At 33.7% G+C, this 27,478-nt stretch overlaps 1 protein-coding gene across 1 annotated transcript in view; it reads right to left on the bottom strand.

Annotated features, from left to right (window-relative positions):
* Window positions 1–4,547: 4,547 nt before the first annotated feature.
* Window positions 4,548–27,478, bottom strand: part of LOC109075480 (protein phosphatase 1 regulatory subunit 12A-like) — a 31,162-nt gene continuing 8,231 nt past the window's right edge. The window contains 23 exon segments of the mRNA XM_042715051.1: window positions 4,548–5,434; window positions 6,510–6,560; window positions 6,671–6,721; window positions 7,934–8,038; window positions 8,141–8,204; window positions 8,295–8,317; window positions 8,426–8,479; window positions 8,558–8,628; window positions 8,731–8,824; window positions 9,724–9,840; window positions 11,158–11,248; window positions 13,092–13,187; window positions 13,261–13,446; window positions 13,543–13,631; window positions 16,191–16,388; window positions 17,317–17,420; window positions 17,502–17,656; window positions 17,851–17,948; window positions 19,539–19,613; window positions 20,477–20,621; window positions 21,297–21,453; window positions 23,085–23,195; window positions 23,450–23,588. Of these exon segments, the coding sequence (XP_042570985.1) occupies window positions 5,348–5,434; window positions 6,510–6,560; window positions 6,671–6,721; window positions 7,934–8,038; window positions 8,141–8,204; window positions 8,295–8,317; window positions 8,426–8,479; window positions 8,558–8,628; window positions 8,731–8,824; window positions 9,724–9,840; window positions 11,158–11,248; window positions 13,092–13,187; window positions 13,261–13,446; window positions 13,543–13,631; window positions 16,191–16,388; window positions 17,317–17,420; window positions 17,502–17,656; window positions 17,851–17,948; window positions 19,539–19,613; window positions 20,477–20,621; window positions 21,297–21,453; window positions 23,085–23,195; window positions 23,450–23,588 (2,361 nt within the window). The 3' untranslated portion in view covers window positions 4,548–5,347.

Raw genomic sequence — 27,478 nt, 5'->3', positions numbered from 1 at the left:
ATAAACTGCAAAAATATAAATATAAATTGCGAGAAAAAAAAATAAATTTCAAAAAAAAATAAGAAATTACATTTTAAATATAAAAAAGTAAGAATTTTGAGATAAAAAGTCGCAATTACCTTTTTATTATATCTCATAAATGTACTTTTTTCTCTCAGAATCGCGAAAGAAAGATTTGTGTGATAGACCTGGATGTGACTGATTATGTCAGAAAACAAGTTTCTTTAACATAACGAGTAGCAATTCTTCAAACATGAATTCTGAATGATATGTGTGCTGTAAAATGTAAGTTGCTAACAAAATGCTGCATGAGGAATAGTTAATAACTTGGAGCGTTTATAACTTGTTGGTGAAAAAAAAATTTTTTTTTGCTCTTTTTGTAATTGTGATCTATCATGCATTTATTTTTTGAATGTCTCTGTTCATCTTTGTTTTGGTCTGAGATGTCACAATTTCTAAGTGATAAAATGAACTGCATCCCAGTCTTTAATTTATCATCTGTTTTACGTCATTCAAATGAATATGACTTTTCTTAAATAAAAATATTTATTATTGATTTGTTTTTGTTATTAGAAAAATGTTATATTCATCAAACTAAATTGAGTAACTCAAAACCCAATTTTGCTCATTTTCAAACAGCCTTTAAAGTTTATTTGGAATCTGTAAAGTTAAAAAACTAAATAAAAATTGAAATGCTCAAAGAACTGTCTCTGCTAAATGAAACAAACATATATTATTCACACCCATTTCTTTCTCTCTCAATCAATCTATTTTTTAATAAATAATTTTTTTCCATTTTTAACAAAACAAAATTTTTAAATGTTCAAAATATGTCAAGAACTTGCTGTTGAATTCTGTCATTTTGAAAGTCCAATTAAAAAAAAAAAAACCTATAGCTGCAAGCAGTGATTATCTGGGTTAATCGCTTTAAGGCATTTAAGCAAATATGAAAAAAAATACATTACATATTATTTAGCAAGCCTGTAACCACCTAAATAAATGATTTAAAAAAAAAAAGCATTTTTGAAAAATCCAGGTAATTTGCCATAGAGATGATTTTTAATGGTCATGACAGTTATAGCGCCACCTGTGGTCCGATCTCCATAAAACTTTGCATGCTTGTTTAGAATCACGTGTCACAACCTTGTCCAATAGGTGCTCAAACTTCATTGGCCAATGGCGGCCAAGTTTTTTGAGATACGCATATGTCCTTATGGACACATGTGGCACTTTGAACAAAGACACTGCATACCAATTTTCATGTTGATCGGACAAATGGTTGAGTAGTTTATAGGCATTTTTATGTTTTTTCCCTTTTATAGCGCCACCAAGTGGCCAAGTTCCGCGATTTTTTTCGTGTGACCTCAGATTGAACTCTTACATGAGTGTCCTGAGTTTGGCGACAATATCTCGTTCTGTTCAAAAGTTATAGCTGTTTTAGTAAAAGTGGCCCCGCCCCTTTCAAAGGTTTTGGCGTCACCTTGCGACGGTGAGTCGAACGTTTAACTGTTTTTTTGTGCTAATTATTTATATTTACTCTCTAGAGAATCAAGCTGCACTGCATTGGTTCCGATCGAGTTAAAAACCTAGGACTAGTTCGCAAATGTAGGATTCACAAAAAATCCAAAATACCCGTAAATTTCACCTGGGATGATGATCGAATCCGAGGCATGTGTTTTATCCATCGTGAGCCAAGGATTTCAATGACATAAAGCCTGAGATACACTGCACGATTTTCAGCTGTCCCAGACAAAATATTGGCATTGTGAAACAATCGTGGTGATTTCTGTGATCGTGGCTCCTAATCGGTGGTCCTATGTCGTACAGAAACTGCTTGCCTCAAGCTCTCATTCTCCCCACCCACTCCTCTCCAACACACATAAAAAACACAACCGTCAAAAACTGTCAAAGTGTGATTCATTATGCTCTTTTTATTTCCCACTAGCGCATGACGTTTTATTCTAATGCCTACGAGTCATCGTACAGTCTACATGCATGTCGTACAGTGTGTCCAGCAATGATCTTATAGGATTGCTAAAATCGCGCAGTGTGTAGAAGGCTTAAAGGTGCTGTATGTAGGCTTGACACCGAGTGGTTGAACTAGGTAAACCACAAAAAATTCAAAATATTTTAGATCACCCTGCCCACCCTCCTCAGACCTCCACACACAAGCAGGTTGCCAGATTGATGACACAAACAGGAACAAGCGCACTTGACGATAAATGAAATGAAATGCGCTGTGTTTTCGGCCAATTGGCAACCCGGGGTGCCGAAATACAACTGGGTAAACTGGTAGTGGGCGGGTTTCACAAACCAAAACAGAGACCGACATTCCGGTCCGGAACGCACATTTTCAAAGGAGAATAACTAACTGTAGCATTGTTTTCCATATAAATAAGTATGTTAACATAACATGTTTCTTAAACATCTGCAAATATATCATGGTATTTTTATGCTTTAATAGAATCAAAATCTTACATACAGCACCTTTAAGGCACTCGAGCCTGCGACTAACAGAGTTATGAGCGATTTCATACTTTTGGTCACTGTAGCGCCCCCGTCAGGCCGATTGGGGCGAGCCTTGGTTGACATTGTAGACCAGGGGTGTCAAACTCAGTTCCTGGAGGGCCCGGAGCCCTGGAGAGTTTAGTTCCAACCCTTCTCCAACACACATACCATTGTAGATCTCAAATAAGCCTGAAGGACTTGATTAGCTGGAGCAGGTGTGTTTAATTAGGGTTGAATCGAGATTGCTGATCCTTGGCCATTCCAACAATAACAATAATGTCTGAACGCCTAAAAAAAAAAGAACTGGAATTTCCTTCAGGAAGTGCAAATCTCGGTCTTGACTCTATTCAGGCTCTAGATGGCACCAAACGCTGTTGCCTTTCCGTTTGGCAGCGTGCCGGAGTTTGGGGTCCAGACCCTGGGAAAAAGAGCAGCTTTACCCTTATAAGGCCACAATCCATCCGCTCCGTTTCCCCCCAGACTTTTCCTCTCCGCCCCCCCCTCTCTCTCTCTCTCTCAGGCCACAAAGGAAAATTAAAACAAAAACTGCCCCGCCTAACCTTATTAGGAGCTGTCCTTGTTGTCAGTGTATATGTAGATGAGACAAACAGATGAGAGGATGGCATTCATTCTCAAGGGTCATTTAGTTCTTTGCCAAAGTTAACGAGAGGCAAATGTCTGATCTGTGCAGCACGTGTCAGAATCCTATTCAAGAAGTGGCTTTTTAACTTTCTCTCACCCTCATGTTTCTCTGTTAGCCTCTTATTGTTCTCTTGACCTTCTAAACCAGGTTTCAGTCGAGAAGAACTAGACACTGAATGAATCATTCTGCCGTTCGCTTTCACACTGTCCAGCTTTACTGTAACTTCCTGTCCTTCTCTCTGTGGGAATGTTGGATCCATTATTCCAGCTGTTCTTCGCTATCTGATGATGAGGGACATCTGGTAGACGTGCACACAGCATTAGAGAAAGAGAGAACAACAAAGACAGAGACAGACTGACTTAATACTGCTAATGTTTGAACACAGCGCCCGCAAATACTGAATCAAATCTTCAAATTAAACTTTGGAACTTGCATATGTTTTACAGAAAACTGCTGAATTTGTACTGAAGAAGTTTAAATGGAAAGTAGACAGAAAGGATGAGTATGAACAGTGCTGGACAGATTTCTCACAAACAAAACTCAAAACAAAATAAAAAAAAAAAATTAGGAATGTAATCCTTTAGATTACAAATTTTAGGTAATATAATCAGACTACTTGAACTAATTTAAATAGGATATTTTTGTACCATACTGATATCCAAATATATATAACCAAATATATTCCATTTGTTGTTATTAATGCAATAAAGTGCATTAATTTTACATTACATCAAGGGTTCCCAAAGTGGGCTTCGTAGGAACTTCAGGGGGTTCATGAGTTTAATGAAAATGTAATAATCAATCATAAAAAAAACGTATTACTAAAACAATATATGGAACATTTTTACTTTATAATGTCTAGAAATGTTAAATATAAATGTTTTTATTTACAGACATTTTATTGTTGCAAGTTCGACTCAATTAAACGCTTTTATGATTCATGATTATGAATCAAATAGACATATGATGCCTAAAAATTCTGAATATGAAAACTTTCGGTTGTGTTCAAACAACTTCCAGAAAAATAATAATTGTTAAAATGAATATTAATATATTTTTAGTTTCACATTTTATTTTGTTTGGCTACTGATCAGGGGTCAATTATGTTAATTTTGTTATTAATATAAATATATTATTATTTTTGTTTTATATAATTGTTTTTTTAAATATTATATTGTTTTTCTTTTTATTTATTTATTTTTTTCAATTCAAATTAATGTTTCTTTTACATTTTATTTTGATTACATTTTATTTATTTTTGTTTTATATTTTAGTTTGATTGGCCACTGACCAGGGACTGTCAGTTATGTCAATTAATATTAAAATAAACACACAATAATAAAACACAGCAGAGAAACCATAAAAAAATAAAATAAAAAATAATCAGGCACTAGGCTACAAACACACATATTTTATTAAGTGCCAACATTCATTCAATATATTAGAAAATCAACACGTGGAGAAAAATAAGCTGATATCAAGCAACAGTTTATAGCGTTATGAGTTCAGATGTATAATATTTGTACATTTACACAATAAACAAGAGCCGTGGCCCTCGCCTCAGAAGACGCCGGGAACACGGATGATTCAAACAAGGGTAAAAACCACAAAAATAGACATTTCCTCATGGCTCGCTGTAAGTGACGCTTTTTTAAAAAAAGATGCATGGCATATGACTGGCTGTTTTCGGCAAATCGATGTCAATGAATGATTGTCGCGCTGGATTCTGGAGTCGAGGGATTCGAGAGACATATTCAGACCACCTTCAGTGGAGTCTAGGGTTGAACCTCTCAGTCGTGTGTGTGTGTGTGTGTGCAAAGATGCAAAAATACTGCAGACTTCAGCTGCCTGAGACTCTCGTGGAATGTGTGGAGTGTGTGTGCGCTCACGCTTATGGGAATGTGCATGGTGCATGCGTCTCTATACGAGTGCCAGTGTGTGTGTGTGTGTGAGAGAGAGAGAGAGAGAAATTGGGAAATCTAAAGCTCCGTCGTCTCCTCGCTGAGAACACGGATGAAGTTCAAACACGGCACACGCACACAGGAAGGTAAAAGATCACGGCTAACTGCGAGCCATCATAAGACAGATACATTGCTCCTCTCCTCTCCTCTTCTTTTCCCTCCGTTGGCTCTCGGGAAGGATGTCGGGGTGGGAAGGGGTGCTACTCTCTCTCGGTCGCCCGCTCGTCCTCTCCTTCTATTTGGAGAGTTTGCTGATGACTCTGATGAGCGCGCCGTTCTCGTCCTTCAGCCTCTGGTTGTCGGCTCTCAGATCTCCTAAAACCTGCACAACAGACACACCTGAGGTCTTTACATCTGTTAGGGGAGTAATTACAGGGACAGCTCATACTAAAATATAAATACCGGCATCATTTACTCACCCTCATATTATTATAAACCCATATGACACAAAAGGAGATGTTTTGAATAATGTCCAGGCTGCTGGTTTAGAATAAAGTGAGTGACCACCTAAAAGGTAGTCCATAAAATTTGTAACTATATTATATTGGATGAGGGCAAATTAGGACCCTTTTTGCGATAGTGATAACTGGGGAAAAAATCTCCCATTTAACCCTATATATTATATTATATTAATGTTATTTTTGTTTTACATTTTAGTTTGATTGGCCACTAACAAGCACTGTCAATTATTAACTGTAATTAATCAATCAATAAAATCAATATTAATAATAACAATTTGATTATTATTAATTATTATGATGTATTATTAATTAAAAAATGTATTAATAATAATTATTAGTAGAAGTAGTATTATTAATAACAACAAAAAACATTCATACTCATATACATTCATTTTAGTTTGTTTAATAAATTATTTTTGTTTTATATTTTAGTTTGATTGGCCACTGACCAGGGACTGTCAGTTATGTTGATTACATAATAATTAATAAATTAATATTAACAACAATTCATATAATTTATATTAAAATCATATTTTAGTTTTTTTTGTCATTTTCATGTTTTCAAACACTTTGTGTGACTTCAAAATGAAATTTTTCAATATGTTATATTATTATATTCCATTATATTATATAAATTTTTTAATTAATAATAAAATCAATATTATTAAAAATAATTAATACAATTAACACTCATCAATTACTGTCATTTATGCCAAGTGTATATCATTAATTATTAATAAAATCAATATTATTATTAATAATTAATACAATTAATATTCATGTGTTATTTTTGCTTTACATTTTATTTCATTTTGGCCACATGATCAGTTTGTAATCAATCAACAGAAACGCTTCAGTCGCCTCTCAGCCAATCAGCATTCAGAACTGAGTGACAGAGCCAATCAGAACAAGCCTTCCATGATCACATGCGCTCACCTTCAACTCCTCTTCTAACTCAGAGGCACGCCTCTCTAACATCTTTTTCTCCTGAGACGAGAGAAAACAAGCATGTGGAGTGACATCACAAGAATGAAAACATCTCAAGAGGGAAAATTCCATATGCTTTTCATTACTTCAGCAGAATTCTGTAATCTCACCTTCTTTTCCATTTCCAATAGAGCCGTGCAGTCCGTGAATCTCTCCTGCCTCTGTAACAAACACAAACACGGACAGGAGTCATACACTGCTATCTGGTATCACACTGATACTAGCAGAAAAAGGTACAGATATCGGTATTTCTACAGTACACTCATTCAAGTATGAAAATATCTGTGTGCATCTATTATGAAATTTAACACTTTTACCTTTACCAAATGTTGTTTATTAACACTGTTTATTACCAACAGAGTTCCAACACCAGCATTATTCAAAAAAAAAAAATCTAAATGTAAAATAAAACTACCATAATACACAAACATAGTTTTTTCTTTATACAACTATATATATACAACTATATATATATATATATATATATATATATATATATATATACAGTATATAATACACACACACACTACTTAATGTATAACATATATTCTTTTTTTATTTTAAATGTCTATATTATAATTTAAATGTCTATAATTTTATTAATTATTTATTCAGTTTTACTTTTAGTTATTCTAGTACATCACTTGAAATTAAATGAAAATGAGAAATGTAGCTGAAAAAAAACTTTAAGGGTTTTATAATATTTAATTTTATTTTAGTTGAAGTTTATTTTATTTCAAGTAACAAAAATGTAAAATGTATGTTTTAAAAATAATTTTAGTAGTTTTAGTTACTATAATAACCCAGAGAAAAATAGATATATACATAAATACACATTTAAGTTGTTTTTTCTATAATTTATATATATATATATATATATATCTATATCTATATATATATATATATAGTATATATATCTATATATATATTACACACACATAGTATGTACATACTAAGTAAATATACAATTATAATATATAAAGTAGTACTAAAAGCACCACTGAAAAGTCTAGCAGCTTCACTTATAATTTTGTTTTGTATATTAGTTTTATTTTGCATTTAATTACCTTTGTATGTTTTCTTAATTTCTCAATGCTTACTTTAATATTTTAATACTGTTAGTATCAAATATTGAAGTAAGCGTTGAGATATTAGACACCTTAAAAAATGATCCTTTCATGAATTCTTCGATTCACTGAATAAGTGCTTAAAAAAAATAGGATGTCAGGATATGTTTTTATAGGCTTGCACAAAAGTAGATTTCAAACACAGCTATCGTGATAATCCGACACATGGTGTGTGTGTGTGTGTGTGTGTGTGTGTGTGTGTGTGTGTGTGTGTGTGTGTGTGTGTGTGTGTGTGTGTGTGTGCACCTGTGTGGCCTTTTCCAGCTCCACCCGGGTCAGTGAAATGCTTCTCTGTGTGTCTGATAACTGTGACTGCAGACAGCGGTTCTCTCTGGACATCTCCTCAAACATCTGAAACACACACACACACACACACACACACACGGATACAGACATTAAACACACACAAACCTCCTGCTGACACAAGCAGCCGAGCCACACACCCCTGCTGACCTTCTTAAAATCCCTGGACTCTGATCCTCTCGTGAGAATACAATCATTCAAGACCGAATCAGACCTGAGAGGAAGGAAAGACCGAGAGAGAATGAGAAGGACACGGACGCTCAGATCACCAAACAACGTGAAAGGTCAAAGGTCAGACTCGTACCTGCTGCTCGTGTGTCTGTCTGTCTGCATGAAGAGAGCACAAAATATTTCACGTCAGCAAGAAACCATTAAACAACTCATTAAGTCCAATCACTGTCAATCAATTCAAAAGTGCATGCTGATTGGTCAGACCTGTGGGTCCCGCCCACCGCTACTCTCCTCTCCACTGGGCTCGTTGTCATCGCTCTGAAAACACAGTAAGCGTTTAAATCCAGGCTGTATTTCTGAGCTCCGGCTTCAGTCACAAGTCCTGGTCTTCCTCACCTCTCCGGGTTTCCCTCTCCTCCGAGCTCTGGCTCTCCTGCGCTCCCTCGCTCGCTCCTCGCTGTCTGCATCTGACACACAATCCAGAAACAGTGTTACAGACAATGACATGACTAAACACATCAGTGCAGTATTATGAAATCCAGTGATAAGGGTCAAAGGTGAAAGGTCACCCTGTCTGTCGGGACGTGGAGCACCAGGAGGGTGTGTGAGTCCCAGCAAATCTGACTTCTGCAGGTTAGCGATACGAGACCGCCAGCTCACTTCCTGCACAAAAATAAATAAATATATTTTAAATATATTATTTACTTTATATATGTAAATAATAACTATTAATAATATAATAATATATTATTAATAGTTATATTTATGTACAAATGTTCTAATTAATATATATATATCTAATATATATAATTATAGTTCATATATGAATAGTATATATATATATATATATAAATTTATTTTGAATATAATCAGTATTAACAGTAACAAAAATATTATTAACAATTATATGTATATATATATATATATATATATATATATATATATATATATTATATATATATTATGTAATTAATTTTGTTTCATTATTTTATATATTTTTTATTATTTATATTTACACACAGTAAATATACATGTAAATATACATTATATATTATATATATATATTATATATATATATATATATGGAATATATATATTATATATATTATATACACACACACACACACACACCACACACACACAACACAACACACACACTATATATTAGTTTCAATACACACACATATATATATATATATATTAGTATTCATTATATACATCTTTTTTTCATACACGCACATAATACACATACATACATATATACATATATACATATATATATACACATAGAAATGTGTAATTTGTGCTTATGATGTAGCATAGTTTGATTAAAATAGTGATTCGTGACTTCACAAACACTGCTAATCATTGTTTCCAAACAGGTTTCTCAAACATTATCTTCCTCTGCTATTTTTCAGGCATCAATTCAGTTATTGTTATAAAGCACTAAACAATAAAAATAAAAGACACACTTGACCTTTAACCTTTAATATTTCTGAGTGGTTTATCTTTCTGAGTGCAGAACAAATGCAGATATTTGGTTTAAACTCAACCTTTCTCACCCCTTCCTCTCCTTTCTTTTGCTTCCCTTCTTTCTCCTCCTCTTCTTTCTTCTCCTTCCCCTTGTTTTCCGTCTTCATTGTCTTCTCCGCTTCCTGCAGGTCTGTGAGAGTAACACCCTGAAGAGCAAACACAGCGGTCACACGGAGAAGTCTGGACTCCTGCCGCGCACAAACACAGAACCGCTCTGCACACATGTACGTCTCAAAAGAAAAAACCACAGTTCAAAATTAAATACAACACAAGAAGGACCGCCCACTGACTGTACAATTCAAATCACACACAAAAAAAAAACCACCCTTCCATCACAACCAAATAAAAACAAAGCACCTATAGCGGTGATATCATTGTGATATCACTAATTTCACATGGACTAGTCAATAAATGTTACATAAAAGCAAAGCGAGTTGTGGTTGATTGATTTATTTGTCAAACAGATCAGTCCTGCTCAGTTTTCCAGTCAAAATGGGTTTCAATGTGAAAAGCAGTGTTACTTTATTATTTATATACTATTATACAATTATTTTTTTAAACAATTTTCAAAATTAAATAATATAAAATACAACAAAAATTTGTTTTCATAATTATATGAGTTTGCCATTTTTTTCTTTTTCAATTTTATTCAATATTTCTATTTCAGTTAGTTGCCAATGCAAAGTTTGTAAATTGTAAAAAAAATATTTTATTTATTTTATTTCAGCTTTAATCAATTCATGAAAATGATTTTAAATAGTTTTAATTTTAACTCTTTCCCATCCATCAAAAAAGAAAAAACCAGCCAGCGATTTTGATGATTTTCACTAAAATTTGATGGCCTACAGTATATTTTGCTGTATGAATATTTAAATATGCAATACACCAAATTAAAGATCAAGGCCTCTACTTTTAAACAAGTTTTATTCTAGCATAAAGCATTCTTTTTTATTAACACTTGAATATAGTTAGGTTTCATAAAAATGTATAATTTTGAGCAAAACGTTGAGAAAATCACATTTTTATTAAAAACTACACCTGGATAATATTCAGTATGATTATCAAAGCATAAATCCAGTAAATCACTTCCATCAACACCTCCAAAGCTTGCACAGACATATACCACTTCCTGGATCAACATTTTACTCCGTAACATTATACAGTTTTCATTGTCTATTGCTGATGATTGCATTACTTTTAATATGCATCTGTTTACATAAGAGATCATTCGTTTCTCCGTCCTGTTCACGTGTGTTTTTGTCCGGGGGGTTTTGTACTCATTCTGAAGATGTGTAACAGTGCCCCCTAGTGTATAACAGTGAAAACACGAAAAGCCGTAAAAACTCATCAATGGCGGGGAAGCGTTGTCTTCTAAAAGACGAGATAACTCGTCAGTGGCGGGGAAAGAGTTAAATGTAGTTAACAATAAGGACACTGGACTGAAGTCAGGAGGCCAGACTGACCTGCGTGGAGCGTCTGGACTGACGAGCGTGTCTGGATCGGGCTTTTCTCTGAGCTTCTGCTTCCTCATCACGCACTGGAGTCAGATAGGACCTACACACACAAGCAAACGCAAGCTTCAGCCAATCAAAACAATGAAAAGATTGCTAAAACTAGCTTGCAGCTGGACCAGACTGGTCTCAATGGTTGATCACTTAGACAGCCAGATCATATACTTTACCAAAAATAAACAAATAATGTACCAACAATAAACCAGTTACATATAAAACTATTATCATGATTAGAAACTGATTATTAAATATTATAAATATAAATTACATGTATTATTATTTTATTATATATAAAAAAAAAAAAAAATTAATACAATATAATAAATTATAAATTATTATATTACATTAAATTTAAATTTACTAAAAAAAAAAATTAATTTTAATAACTTTTTTAATTTATTTAAAATTAAATAAAATAAATAAAACTGTATACTGTATTTTATAATTACAATTAATTTATTTTATAATTACTATTTTAAAATAAATTATAAGTATTTATATGATTTATATATATAATATATATATTATATATATATATTTACTTTTGCAGCAAAAAAAAATAAATTTCTTTATGTATATAAAAGTATAAAATGTAAATGAAAGTAAATATGTAATTTATATATATATTTATATTACTGATGCAATAATCCAATAATCCATTAAAATAAAAAAAAAAAAAAATTCTGATTAATTGCGGGTGGATGAAATAGATCAATAATGATGCAAATATTAACTACATTTTCTAAAATGCCTCTTTATCATCAGGCAAACAGACAGGCTCAACATATTTCATTTTTGTGTGTGTGTGTGTGTGTGTGTGCGCGCGTTCACTAGAGCTGGGCATTATATTGAGCTTGTACAATATATCGATATATTTTTTACTAACGATATGTTATGAGGAAATACTGTTTATATCGATACAGTCTACAGTAGTTTGATACGAGCGCATTTGAAAAATAGCGGAGGACATGGAGTGAACTGCTGCGGGGAAAGTGCATAATACAATTGGTTCTATGCATGAGACAAGCTTTATATTAAGGGCTTTTAAATAACTGGTAAGATATAGTTAATGTGTGTAGTTTAATGCGGCTCTGACAGACTCGTGCTGCTGACAGAGATGATACCTGACCAACTCTCCATCTGTAAACGTCAGAAAGTCACAGAAATATTTCCATTTTCCTGTCAGGAGTGGATGAGCCTCCTGCATGCGATTCTCTGCTAAACTTGACAGGCTTCAGTGAAACCAGTGCAATAATTCTGACTAAATAAATCTGAATGAAATACACGTTATTTTCCAATACATTTCAATATAACCTAATACAATTAGTCTGTGCTTTTTAACTTAACTTCCGCCTGAAGATGCAACATATTTGTTTTTAGATTGAAATCATGCAATGTTAGAATGTAATGTGATTTTAACTCTTTTTATGCACATTGGCTATTATAAAGCATAGCCTACATGGTTGCATTTGCTATATTTGTTTTAATAGCTTTTAATATGAACATTGTTTCATTGGATAACATTGGGCACGTCGTAAAATATATATTTTTTTAAATAAATACAGATTCTTTTTTTCATCCAAATAGCAAAAATGTAGAAAATATGGTACCGAGATATGATTTCTTGGTCATATCGCCAAACCCTAGCGTTCACTTGTTCGGGAAGTTGCAGTGACAGCTTCTTACTCTTACGTTTAAGCTGATCCGCACATCTTTAATACATATATACGCACACAGAGTGCACATATTAATCATTCACAGTGTTTTAAGAAAGTACGTGTGTCAAAAGTCATCTCACATTGACTTCAGGTTAGTCTGACATGTTTTTTTCCAGCAGGAGAGAGGATTATTAGCACTCTGTCGCGTGGAAATCATCACACACTCACTTGCGTCTCTGTTTGGTCTCTGGCTCGCCTAATGTGGTTGTCGTGGTTACAGAATTCGAGACAGGCTCCTTCTTTTCGGCCTCTTCCTGAGCCGACCTGTGAGAGAGACACCAGATCGTATGAATGCAAAAAAGATGTGGTCAAATCACGCGATCAGAGACACACGCACCTCTGAGCCACCAGATTATTGAGGCGACTCAGTCCAGAGGTTGCCGTGGTTACAGAGGTCACTGAAGGGTCGTCAAGTTTCCTTCCATAAGATGAGCTGCGAGGTAACGAGGGGTTCTGAGCCGACACGTCACCGCCGGACTGGCTGTTCAAACGGCGCGTGTATGAAGAGCTCCGGCTCAGCAAGCTACACACACACACACACACACACACACAGGAGGATGGATGAGCTTGGAAAACACTCAGAACAGGAAATACTCTTTGTGTTTCCTGTGTCTCTCACCTGCTGGAGTGTTCAGGGTTAGTGCTGGTGTCGGAGATGCTGAATAGGCGTCTGGACGGAGTGGGCTGAACACGGGCCAACCTGGGCTCCTGAACACAAATGACATCATTTTGACCTGACATGACACATAACATGACATAACATAACAACACTTATTACATGGCTCTGTGGAATACTTGATTCTGATTGGTCAGTCGCGACATTCCGAGGTATGTTATCCCTGGATAACAACCTGTAAAAGCTAATAACACAGGCTCATCCGGGTAACATCAGTCAGCGCTGCACTCTTGCTTGAACTATCCTGATCACCCTGTCGGGGTTTATTCTGTGAGAACAACCGACTGGATGTACATTATCCCTTACATAACATAACATGTAACATAACATAACAACACATAACATAAAATAAAATAACACATATAACACATAACAACACATAACATAACATAACATAACATAACATAACACATAACATAACACATAACATAACACAACATAAAACACATAACATAACACATAACATAACACATAACATAAAACATAACATAACACATAACATAACATAACATAACACATAACAACACATAACACATAACAACACATAACATAACACATAACATAACACATAACATAACACATAACATAACACATAACATAACACAACATAAAACACATAACATAACACATAACATAACACATAACATAACACATAACATAACACAACATAAAACACATAACATAACACATAACATAACACATAACACAACACATAACATAAAATAAAATAACAACACATATAACAAATAACAACACATAACATAAAACATAACATAACACCTAACAACACATAACATAACATATAACAACACATAACAACACATAACATAACATAAAATAACACACAACATAACAACACATAACATAACATAACCACACTTAACATAACACATAACATAACATATAACATAAAATAACACACAACACAACATAACACACAACACAACACAACATAACACATAACATAACACACAACACATAACATAACACAACATTACATAACATAACACATAACAAAACATAACATAACATAACATAACACACAACACATAACATAACACAACATTACATAACATAACATAACATAACATAACATAACATAACATAACATAACATAACATTACATAACATAACACATAACGTAACACATAACATAACACAACATTACATAACATAACACACAACACATAACATAACACAGCATAACACATAACAACACATAACATAACACATAACAACACATTACAAAACATAACATAACACATAACAACACATTACAAAACATAACATAACACATAACAACACATAACATAACAACAACACATAACAACACAACATAACACATAACATAACAACACAGCATAACATATAACATCACATAACCAACACATAACATAACCACACAACAATAACATATACATTAATATGTATAAGGGCTGGTTATGATGGTACAGTTTTTAAACAATTTGTTATTTATAATATATAAATATATTGTAAAATATTGTTACAATTTAAAACAGTGAATATATTTTAAAAAGTAACATTCCTGTGATGCAAAGCTGAATTTTCAGCAGCCATTACTTCATTCTTTCTAATATTTCTTCTTATTATCAATGATTAAAGCAGTTGGGTTGCTTAATATTTTTGTAGAAACCATGACACATTTTTTCAGGATGAATGGAAAGTTAAAGAAAACGGCATATATTTAAAATCGAAATCTTTTGCAACATTATAAATGTCTTAACGGACACTTTTGATCAAATTAATACCACTCACTAGGGCTGCACGATTAATCACACGCGATTAATTGCGATTGTCATGCGCATATAGTCAGTAAAACCGGTTCTGTGATTAGTAGTAAATCTCCATCACCTGCTTTCAGATGGAGCAGCATTTACTACACAGAGCCATAGTTCTCCGACAAGCTATGCAAAATCGTGTTCATAATCGCAGGCGATATAATTATAGTATTATGAAATCGAATAAATCTTTCTCGATTATGACAGCTGTTTGCGTATTTTCTCAGTGAACTACGGCTCTGTGTAGTAAATGCTGCTCCATCTGAGAGCACGTGAAACCACATTTCACAACATATTTTAACTCCAAATTTACTTCATAACGTCACTCGAGTGTTTAAAATAAATCCTTCTGTGAGATCAGGTGGCTTCTTAAACAGAACAATTAAGGCACACAATATTTCATTGTATTCTAAGCAGTGATAAAGGCTATCTCGATTTGCATTTCATTATAAATATACTTTATTATGATGAAAATTATAACAAGAACTCAGATAAACTGTATATTGCTGTAGTCGTGTGTGTTTATTAGTCAAGTTGAATCAATGAAAGCAGTTTAATCTTCTGTTTATTCAGCTGCAGTGATTTCCTGGATTTCTTCTTCGGGGCATATTGATTTTCAGCTCGAGAGCGCCCTCTGGCCTGCGGATGGAGATTTACTGCGGATCACAGAACTGTGCTTCACTGAAAGATAGCAGCTTCTGCCTAATCGCGATTTAATTTATATTAATTGTGCAGCCCTACCACTCACCCATACAGAACATACAGTATCCATACATTTTCTGTGTCTGTTACCTTATTGTCAGACTCAGAGCTCAGTCTGGGACTGGATGCAGAGCGTGTCATTCCCAGTTTAGTCTCGGGGTCCTTGAGGGCCTCGCTGGCTGGATCAGAGGCCACAGCAGAGCCCAACGTCACAGAACTGCCTGCTTTACGCAAAGCCGTTCTCCAGGAACCTGGAGCCTCTGTCACCGGGGTCCGGACAGGTTCAGCCTACAAGCAGACCACACACTATTACATTATATTATATAGTTACAAATACATTCAAATATTTTATATATTACATATTTACACATTAATCTGTATAAGGGCTAGGTGGTTCTGTTTTTGAGCAATATGTTATATGTTTTATATTATATTATTATAGTTAACTAAAAGTAAAACAAAAGACCATTTATTTTAATTATTTGAAATAAAAATTTTTCAAAAATTTTTTTTTTACTTTTTTCAGCTAGTTGCCAAAACAACATTTATCATTTTCATTCAGTTTAACTTGACGTACAAAAATAACTAAAGCTAAAAAGGAAATACAAATTAATAAAAACTACACAGACATACTAATAAACTAATAAAAATGACAAAACAAAATTGCAAAAATTTTGGTCAAAATTAAAATAATAAAAATACAACATTAAAATAAAAACTAATTCATAATATTAACAAACACTATAATAATATGTCAAGAATACTAAAATAAGACTGATTATATTATATTATATTATATTATCACTATATATTTCTTTCACTCCAAAATTCAAAAATCATTACAATTTTCAAATATAGCCACAGCAATGATTGGGTTTTATTACTGATAATTGTATTATGATCAGCCACTCAAATCATAATTTTTGGCTGCTGAATTGTCTGTTAGTGGCCATATCAATTGATTTGAATAATGAATTTGTGACTATTTTAGTATATATTAGCACTAATATTTAAAAATGTGGCTGGATTCAGAAATCATCTTCAATAAGTTCTCATATTAAAAACCCAGAAATCTGTCAAATTGTTTTAGACATTCAACCTCTAAATGACATTGAATTTTCTGCAAATCGCCCAAACGGGGAAAAAACCCTTTCGACTTTTCAGAAAATTCAATGCTTTGAGCAAGTTTAATGCATTAATGCAGATCTCTGGTCACCTTTTTAACCTGGTTAAGGGCAGTGCTGGTCACAGAACTCGCGGCGGATGCTGCATTGCGTTTGTTGTTCAAGTTGTTAATCATTTCTCGAGTTTTAGCTTTTTCTGAAAAGACACAGGCAAAAATCATCAGTTAGTTAATGTGATTTTTGATTTCCAGAATAAAAATGGGCGGAGTTTGGTCACCTGACTCGGCGTCACTCTCTGATTCGCTCTCTTCCTCTGAACTGGAGCTGCTGGAGGGTTTGGATTGGCCTGCTGTGCGCGTCGACTCGTCTTCGTCTTCTTCCGGAGCATGTTTCTCTCGCTCATGAAGGGTGATCTTCTCTCTACTGGTCATACTAAACATCTACCTACTGCACATAACATAAAAATAAGCCAATCAAATTAAAAACAAAATCAACAAACAAAATACATACGTAATTCAATATTCAATAATGAATCCGTTTTTGATTCAACACCCTGATTCAAAAATAACTTGGAGATTCATTCAGGGTTTTGTCACACAGGAAGTGATGTGTTTCTATGCAGACACGTGATTGGATGTTACCTGCGAAGGCGAGCTGGTGCGACGGGAACAGGTGGGCTGATCTCAATAACAGGTGTCTGGATCTTCTGTTTCTCTAAACGCATCTTTAGGAGTTACAAACATTAACAACAGCTCTTATTAATTCATCATCATTTCAATCATAACTATCCCTCGCCTTTTTATTTCAGCATAAATAAGGGAAAACCTGTCAGAAATAGTCACAAAATCATAAGAAATTATAATCTGCATGAAGCATATTTGCAGTTTTACATTTATATATAAAAACATTTTAAGAATAAAAATGATTCTATATTTATTACAGTATTTGTTTTTTTTTTCAGTATTTTATTTATTTGATAGTTTGTCATCATCAACTCCATAATTCAAATCGCTTATAATTTTATTTTACCATAAATAAGGGTAAATAGGGTAATATATATATATATATATTCTGCATGAAGAAAATGAAGGATATATATATATATATATATTCTGCATGATATATATAATATGATAGCATATATATATTAGATATATATATATATATACAGCATGAAGAAAACGAGCATATTTGCATATTATATATATTTATAATATATATATATATATATCTATATATATTATATATATATATATATAATATACACACGCCCATGGGTCAAAGACGTTAAGATGTCCGCATCAAAAGAAATGTACAAAAGTGATTTTGTGGTCCATAGAAAGCACATTAAATGTAAGTAAAATGTCTACTTTTAAGGTTTCAAATAAGTTTTTGGAGAATAAAATGTCAAAATTTGGTTGAAATAATGTTACATTGTCATTCAGTGTAACACACTAATAATTGATGCAAAAAAAAAAAAACATGTTATTTGACGTATACATATTAAAATATCTAAAAGAATAATGGAGCATACTAAATTTGATCTAGGATAGTGGCAAATGTTAAAAATGTAAAATTACAACTCATTAGTGTTTGGGGTGAAAGTAATTAGTCTTTTAATATGTCATAAATTGATTTTTGTTGTAAATATGCCTGACGAGATTGTTACACTGAATGACATTTTACTGGGTGTCTTCTGTAAATCAGGGGAAAATGTATGATATTTTTTTTTTTTGCTCAGAAAAACAAAAACAAAATTGCAATTAAATAAAACAGAAAACTTTTTGCATTTTTTGGGGGAAAAACAACAGTTTAAAGCAGCATTACACTTTTGTTTTATGCTTAAACACTTTTTTGTCTTTGACCCACATACACATACATACATCAAATATTTATACATATATGTATTAATTTATTTAGTTGTGACCTTGTAAGATTCAATTCTTTAAAACTGCTGACCTGTTAAACGAAGCAACTATCAATAAAGTAGGACATGGTTACGCAATAACACAGATGAGCTGACATCACAAACAAGGTCCAACACGTTGCACTCTGTGAAATTCCTTTTAAGACACCACTGATGCATTCATCCTTAACTGCACACACTTCCTTGAAATATCCTCATGCTGAACACACAGTTTTGTGTTCATGGTGTGTTTGATCATGTCGGCTCTGTACAGCACATAAACGCTGCTGTTTTTAGGACATTCATGCAGTAAAGATTTCTGCTCATTTGCTCGGAGTGAAAGCGTTCTTTGAACATAATCCACAGACGTGATAAGATAGCGCACATATAAACACATGGAGAACTTACAGCGTTCTGCTTCTTCTGCAGTTCTTCCAAGTTATCAACAATGTTCTCATCGGCTACGTCGAGTGGAGTTTGGCCCTAAGATACACAAATAATGAATACTTGATTGTGATACATTATATTTATACCCATTTATTTACCTTTTTGTAAAGGGACAGTTCACTCAAAAATGATTGAATCACCCTCAAGCCATCCTAGGTGTATATGACTTTTATCTTTCAGACAAATACAATTGGAGTTATATTAAAAAATGTCCTGGCTCTCCAAGCTTTATAATGGCAGTGAATGGGTGTTGAGATTTCGAAGGCCAAAAAAGTGCATCCGTCCATAATAAAAAGTGTTCCACACGGCTCCGGGGGGGTTAATAAAGGCCTTCTGAATCGAATCAATGCATTTGTGCAAGAAAAATATCCATATTTAAAACTTAATTAACCGTAAGTTTTGTTTACAGCAAAAGAAAACCAGTCTGCTCTTGGCTTATATCACTTTTCTTCACAAATCCTCGTTTTGTACTTCTAATTGGTGACCAGTGTTTTGTTTTGCTCTCTCCTCTGTGCTTCCACGTTCACCGTTACTCACCGGAGCTTACGCTACACCTCCGTCTCGTGTTTATAAAGCTTTCAATGTGGATATTTTTCTTACACAAACGCATCGTTTCAGATCAGAAGGCCTTTATTAACCCCTTGGATCCATGTGAAGCAATTTTCATGATGGATGGACGCACTTTTTTGGGCTTCAAAATCTCGACCCCCATTCACTGCCATTATAAAGCTTGCATTCGTCTGAAAGAAGAAAGTCATATACACCTAGGATGGCTTGAGGGTGAGGAATCATGAGGCAATTTAATTTTTGGTAGCCATGTATTAGGCACCATAAACGTACACTCGAGCCTGTCATTATTGTAAAAAAAAACCCTTTAGGGTGATAACAGGCCCCCGTACCACGTTATTGACAGCATTCATGTCACACATGTGCTCAGCCAGCAGAATGCAGGCCTCTTCCTGTCCCCAGTGAGCCGCCGCGTGAAAAGCCGTCCAGCCATCACTGTCTCGACTGTCCACGTCTATCCCACACTTCAACAGCACCCTGATGAGCAGAGAACACAAAGATTTGAATGCTTTCAAAGGAGAGCTAGAAAAAAAAAAAAAAAAGACAGACAGATGCATGATGATTCGGAATCATTGAACAAAAAGTCTGATTTCAGGCGTTTCACAACTTCAGTGACACGAAATACCCACAATCCCAAACACAAACAAACTGATTCACGGGCAAAGAGTCTTTCTGATTGGCTTTTATAACATTTATAATGTTAAAAAAGATTTCGGTTACAAATAAATGCTGTTCTTTTTAACTTCTATTCAAAGAATCCTATAAAAATGAGTTTCCACAAAAATATGAAGCAACACAACTGTCTTCAACATTGATAATAAGAAGAATCAGTATATTAGAATGATTTCTGAAGATCATGTGACACTGAAGACTGGAGTAATGATGCTGAAAATACAGCTGCGCATCACAGAAATAAATTACTTCAATACAATCAAATCACATTAAAATAAAAAAATACACAACAACACAACACTTACTAAATAAATAAATACAGCCTTGGTGAGAAGACGACACTCCTTTTGAAAACATTTAAAAATCTCACAACTTTCGAAGCATGGAAAGTATCGAAATTTCAACAAACTTTGGAGAGGGTGAAAAAAAAAAATTTTTTTTTTGTTATTTAGTGTTTAGTATGAAGCATCTTGCACTCACTTTAACACCTCAATGTATCCTTTAGCAGCAGCGACATGCAGCGGCGTGGCCTGAGTGTTCGGATGAGGGGCCAGAGAGCCACTTCCTGTCAACACGGCCATCGCATCCTGGAGCATCACTCTCTCTTCCTCTCTCCTGGCCTGATCCACATCAATACCTGAAAATTCATACAAATAAAAAAAAGCAATTATAATGCTTTCTCAGGCAGCACAGGCCATTTTTTTTAGATTTCATATATAACATATTAATATATTACAAGTAATTTGAGGAACCATGAGTTTTTGTTGGTTCAAAATCAGTTTGTTCTTAAGGACTTAAAGTTATAGTCCACCCAAAAATGTATTCACCCTCAGGCCATCCATGATATAGATCCACCTGCTCACCAGTGGATCCTCTGCAGTGAATGGGTGCCGTCAGAATGAGAGTCCAAACAGCTGATAAAAACATCACAATAATCCACACCACTCCAGTCGTGATGGATTTGTTTCTTACAAACACGCAGCTTTTCACTTCTCAAGACGTTAGCTGATGGACTGGAGTGGTGTGGATTATTGTGATGTTTTTATCAGCTGTTTGGACTCTCATTCTGACGGCACCCATTCACATCCATTAGTGAGCAAGTGATGCAATGCTACATTTCTTCAAATCTATTCTGATGAAGAAACAAACTCACCTATATCTGGGATGGCCTGCAGAATGCAGACGAGTACATTTTCAACAAATTTTCACTTTTGTGTGAACGATTCCTTTCAGGACACAAAGACACACTCACATCTACAAAACCGATCACTTCTAACGAGCTGCAGGAGGAAGTTTATAAAATCCTAGCGCAGCTCCAGTGTTTTTAATTAAGTTTTTGATGTGGGAAATTCACATGCTGTTCCTATTAAAACCAAACATCCTATAAACACACACACACATCTACAGTGAGCTTCTGTGAGTGTTGACTAAGGTTTTAATGGGATCAAACACAGCAGATGGTGCGTTTAAGACAGATAATCTCGCAAAGAAATGTTGCAGTTCAAGATCACAAATCGAAAGGAAAAATTAATTATATTTTGCACAAAAATGGGTCTATCTGTTTTTTGATCAGAAAATCAGTTTGTTATAAACACAATTACGCAGTCAGTAAAGTTTAGCATGAATGATTGACAGGTGAGTAGGCGGTCCTTTACTGTTGTTGTGTCTGATGCAGCAGGATAAATGAATTTTACACAGAAAATGCGATGTGATCACATGTATCTGTAAGCAGCTTCAGTGAATGCGCAAACCTGTAATTTTTTTGTTTTTTTTATATATACTATTATAGTATTTATTAATATTTTGAAGTAACATTTATTTTAATATTTTAATTTTGTTATGTCCTTTTTCTTTTTTAAATATTTTATATTTATTATTTTTTTATTATTTTTTCTAAGCTTTAGTTTTTTTTTTTTTTCAGTTTTAGTTTGTTTTTAATTTTAGGACTTCAAATTTAATATATTTATTTCAGTTATTTGCCAAGGCATCATTAAAATTTTTTTTAGGTTTAAGTTTTTAAATATTTATTGATATTATTTATTGATTCAATTATATATATTATATATATATATTTATATATCTATATATATATATATATATAGATAGATATAGATATTACTAATATCTATTTTTAATTTTATTTTATTTTTCCTTCTTAATAGTTTTAGATTTAGGTAACAATGCCAACACTGGTGCGATATCTCTCTGTCTTTCTACAATCTCAAACTCCTTTTTTCACTCCATTTTTCTAGGGTTTGAATCTCTCACCCTGTTTTTTGATCTCTGCTTTAAGCAGTCTCCCCATGGCGTCCTCTGTGGCGACGTCCAGAGGAAGTTCTCCCTCGCTGTACACCTCCCACACAAGAGCCCCGATATATAAAAAACACCCAAAGGGTAGAGAAAAAAAAAACATTACGTTGTTGCAACAGTAAAACAGTTACGACTCCACTTACAGTTGATTCCAATAGAATCTGACACAGAATTGAAAACATATACCACAATGCATTTTAATTAGATTTAGCTAATATTATCAATACTCTGAAGATCTGAAAATCTGAATTTGGGGTACAAGGCATCTTAGAAGGCAGCATCATGTCATCTAGGTAGGCAGCTCACTAGATTGTGGAAATGCGTTACTGACTTTGCGATCTGGATGAAGCCGCAGGAGGCCGCGGCGTGGAGGGGCCTCCAGCCTTCATTGTCTCCTCTGTTCACGTCACTGCCGCTCTCCACCAGAAACTCAACCATATCTGCATTTTCATCAATACAGGCCTGAGGAGAGAACCGGAAGATGTGTTTAACCAACATAAACACGCAGAGAATCAAAGAGAAATTCTTTAATATAGTCATGACACTATATGCTGACCATGGTTATTAAAGTTTGCTACTCAGATTCTCGTCTGAAAAATGTAAAAAATTTTGAAAATTTTGTGTTATGGCTAATAATCAATATGATATTATTATTGACTAAAACTAAAACAGTTTAAAATACATTATATATTTTTTTACGATTTCATTTAAATTTTATTATGGCTATTTGCCAAGGCAACATTTGTCATTTTCATTTAGTTTAGCTTGAAGTACTATAATAATAATAATAATAATAATAAATAAATAAATAAATAAATACACACACACACATGTATATATATATATATATATACACCTATATATATATATATATATATTATCTATATATACACACACCACACATACATTATATATATATATATGCTAAACTAATTTAATAACAAATTACTAAAACTTTAAAATTAAACTGAAAACAAAAAATATAAACAATATTAAAATATGAACAAAAACAGAGTATATAAAAGATAAACAATAGTCGCTCAGACACAATATTTAGAAAAATTACATTTAAAACATTTAAAAAAATGTTATAAAAATAACAACAACATTAATTAATGCTAATATTGGCTCATACTGATATGGTCACTTATATATTGTGCATTCCAGGGTGAAATTTTAGTAATATTGAGATACTATTATAGTTTTTAATCATTTTTTTTAATTGTTCTTATTTTTATATTGTCCATTATCATTTTTATTTATTTTAAGTTTTAATTTGATTTTGCCACTTTTTGAGTTTTTTTTTTTAAAGTCTAAATAGTTTTAATTTATTCTTATTTTAGTTGTAGTTATTTTAGAACATCAAGTTCAACTAAATGAAAATGAGAAATGTTTTCTGGCAACTAGCCAAAATAACAAGTGTAAAATTTGATATGTTATTAGATTTCAGTTATCGTTTATTTTAAGTAACATGTTTTTTTCCCATAGTTCTAGATTTTTTGTTAACTCTAAAAACCTTGGTACATACATCCCTACGGTCAAATAATTGATAATCAAGTTTGTACATGTATTTTTCAAAAATAAGACACTGTCCTTAACCTTTGACGTTAGATTACACATAACCCGCAAATTAATGAACGTGACGTGATGCTCCGTCTCAATAACTATCGACAATCTTCATGACATTCCTAGTGACATCATCACAACACTGTGTCATGTTGCATCATGGGAAATCTGTTTTCATGTCCATAGAGTTTCAGTCAGACACAGCTGCCACTGGCTGCAGGCAAAACAATAATTAGTCAGCAAAGCGTTAACATGATGGATGCATTACTGTACACATACTGTACATGTGCATGCATGTATTTAGGGCTGAGGAGTAACGTCCTGAATCAGCAGCATTACTACCTCAACTACATTTTTTAACAGTAGCTCATGTGTTTTCAAAATACTGTAGCTTTTCCAATAACAAGCTATTCTGTTTTCAGCGGTGTAGCATGACTGAACACTACAAAACCCCTTTATAACATCAAATTGAATTAAGAAAGCGGAGGTATTTGCAATGTCTCTCTGTCCGTCTTGATTTAATTAACAAATCAGTTCATTTCAATGAAACTCAAGACATAATGAATACTGATGTTCAAGTACTGCTGATTAATGTTTGGTCCACCTTGTCGAGTCCAAAACAAGTCCTAGTCTTTAACCAATTGAGTATGAGTGGGAGACATTTATTAATGTCTTTTTATTATAATTTTGTGTTGTTACTTATTTTTTTTTTATCTTTCATGTTACACATGATGTGGATTCGTCTGTCCAAAATGTCCAAATCCATGTCAAGTTTTATTGAAAATTGCAGTCCAATTATAACTGCTGATTATAAATATACTTAGGCCTACATAAAGTTCAATAAAATAAATGAAGTTGTTTAGATCGAAGTAAATAAAGCAAATGTAAAAGTAAAATGATCAAACAGTCAACCTGACCTGAGTTCGGAAGTAAAGTAAGTAAAGTAACTAAGTAAATTAAGTAATTGAACAGTCAACTTGACCTGAGTTTGTAAGTAAAGTCAGATGAATTTATTAAAGGGATAGTAGAACACAAACAAAGATTTTTAACTCAAACGTTGCAGTCTGTCAGTCATATAATGTAAGTGGATGGGAATCACGGCTTTGAGAGTCAAAAAAACATACACAAACAAAACCAAATTAAATCCTAACACTCCTAATCGAGATTGAAGATAGAGTGTCAATGGTCCATTTGAGAGAGAGGTGGCAGTCTTAAAGGAATGGTTCACCCAAAAATGAAAAACTGGGCCCGTATTCATAAAGATTCTAAGAATCCTCTCAGAAAACTCTTAATTTAGCTTAAAAACTTTTACGTAGGAGTCTTAGCTTAAGAGCGATTCGGGAACCGATCTGAGAGCAACTCTGAGTAAGGAAAAGACAAAAACTTTCATCTTAGTGAGGAGGCGGGGTTGACCCTGTTTGCTATGTATGGACACAATCTTTTGAAGACTGTGATTGGTTGGTTGTCCAAGAAGGAAAAAAAAGAGTCATTTTAAGTATAGGGTCTATTCTAATCCTTCACTTTGTATTTACATGCGTAATTTTTCCTATTTGACCATTCTTTCTCTCTCTCTCTCTCACACACACACATTATGTGTGTGTATATAAATCCTTTTTTTTTTAATTTACCATGTTTTTATTTCCCTAAAAGGTATTTGATTGGCTTAGAATGATAAAAATTGTTCCACTCTTTCCAATTACACTGATTGCTGTCTATTTAAGTGGTGGTTTGAATGTTGGTTTTAATGTATTAAACATGGAATCAAAATCAAAAAGGGCGAGAAAGCCCAATGGACAGAGGAACAGCAGTTTACTGTTAGCCCAGTTAGTGGATGAACACAAGGCCATTCTTAAAGGAAATTTTGGGCCGGGTGTCACAGCACAGGAAAAGAAGCAGACATGGGAGCATATAGCACAAATTATTAACGGTTCATTCCCCCTGCTTGTGCGCACCAGGGAAGACTGCTATATTCATAAATGCAGTTTTTTGAGCCTGCAAGGTGGAAATGTCCAGTGGAAACGAAATGAACTGCGACACAATAAGAGGTTCTGAAAGTGCTGTAATTGTTCGTGTGATCACTCTGCTTACAGAAGGTTGTGACAGACCCAAATCATCACTACTGCATTGTTGCATTTTTCCCCAGTTGCCAAATATCGTAATGTAGTGATTTACTTTCAGTTCTGGCGCTATGGTATTTCTGCGCTGTGTCGGAGATGAGATTAGCATGTCTCTAATAAGATCAGTCACAAACAGGATCCCTGCACGATCTAATCTATAGCGTCTTATTTACTCCCTGTCATCCATTGTCTGCAACACATTTCTTCTCCCTCTTCATCTTTCTGCCATTTTCTCCTCTGCTAAAGAAACTCTAAGCCTCTTAAAAGTCCTCGTCCGTGCTCCTAACAAGTTTGACCTTAAGACCTCTTTTAAGGGTTAAGATGCTTTCTGAATTCATTTTTCTTTACTAGGATTTTTTCTTTAATTTTAAGAGTAAACGCCCACATTTCTAAGAATTTTCTTAGAATTTTGTCACTAGGAGCTACTTTTTGCATTAAGATTCTTTATGAATACGGGCCCTGATTTTTAACTGTTAACGCACATTCACCACAGCAGGCGTGAGGCACCGTCTTCTTCTTGCTTTATGGCAGGTCGCAGACTTATAAGTGCATTACTGCCACCTATCTCTCAAATGGACCATTGACACTCTATGTACAATCTCAATTAGGAGTGTTAGAGAGATAGGTGGCGGTAATGCACTTATAAGTCTGTGATCCACCATAAAGCAA

The sequence above is a fragment of the Cyprinus carpio genome, chromosome A25 (assembly GCF_018340385.1).
Source record: "Cyprinus carpio isolate SPL01 chromosome A25, ASM1834038v1, whole genome shotgun sequence".
Taxonomy (NCBI): Eukaryota; Metazoa; Chordata; class Actinopteri; order Cypriniformes; family Cyprinidae; genus Cyprinus; species Cyprinus carpio.
The sequence above is the reverse complement of the archived record's forward strand: the minus strand, read 5'-3'. Positions and strand labels throughout refer to the sequence as shown.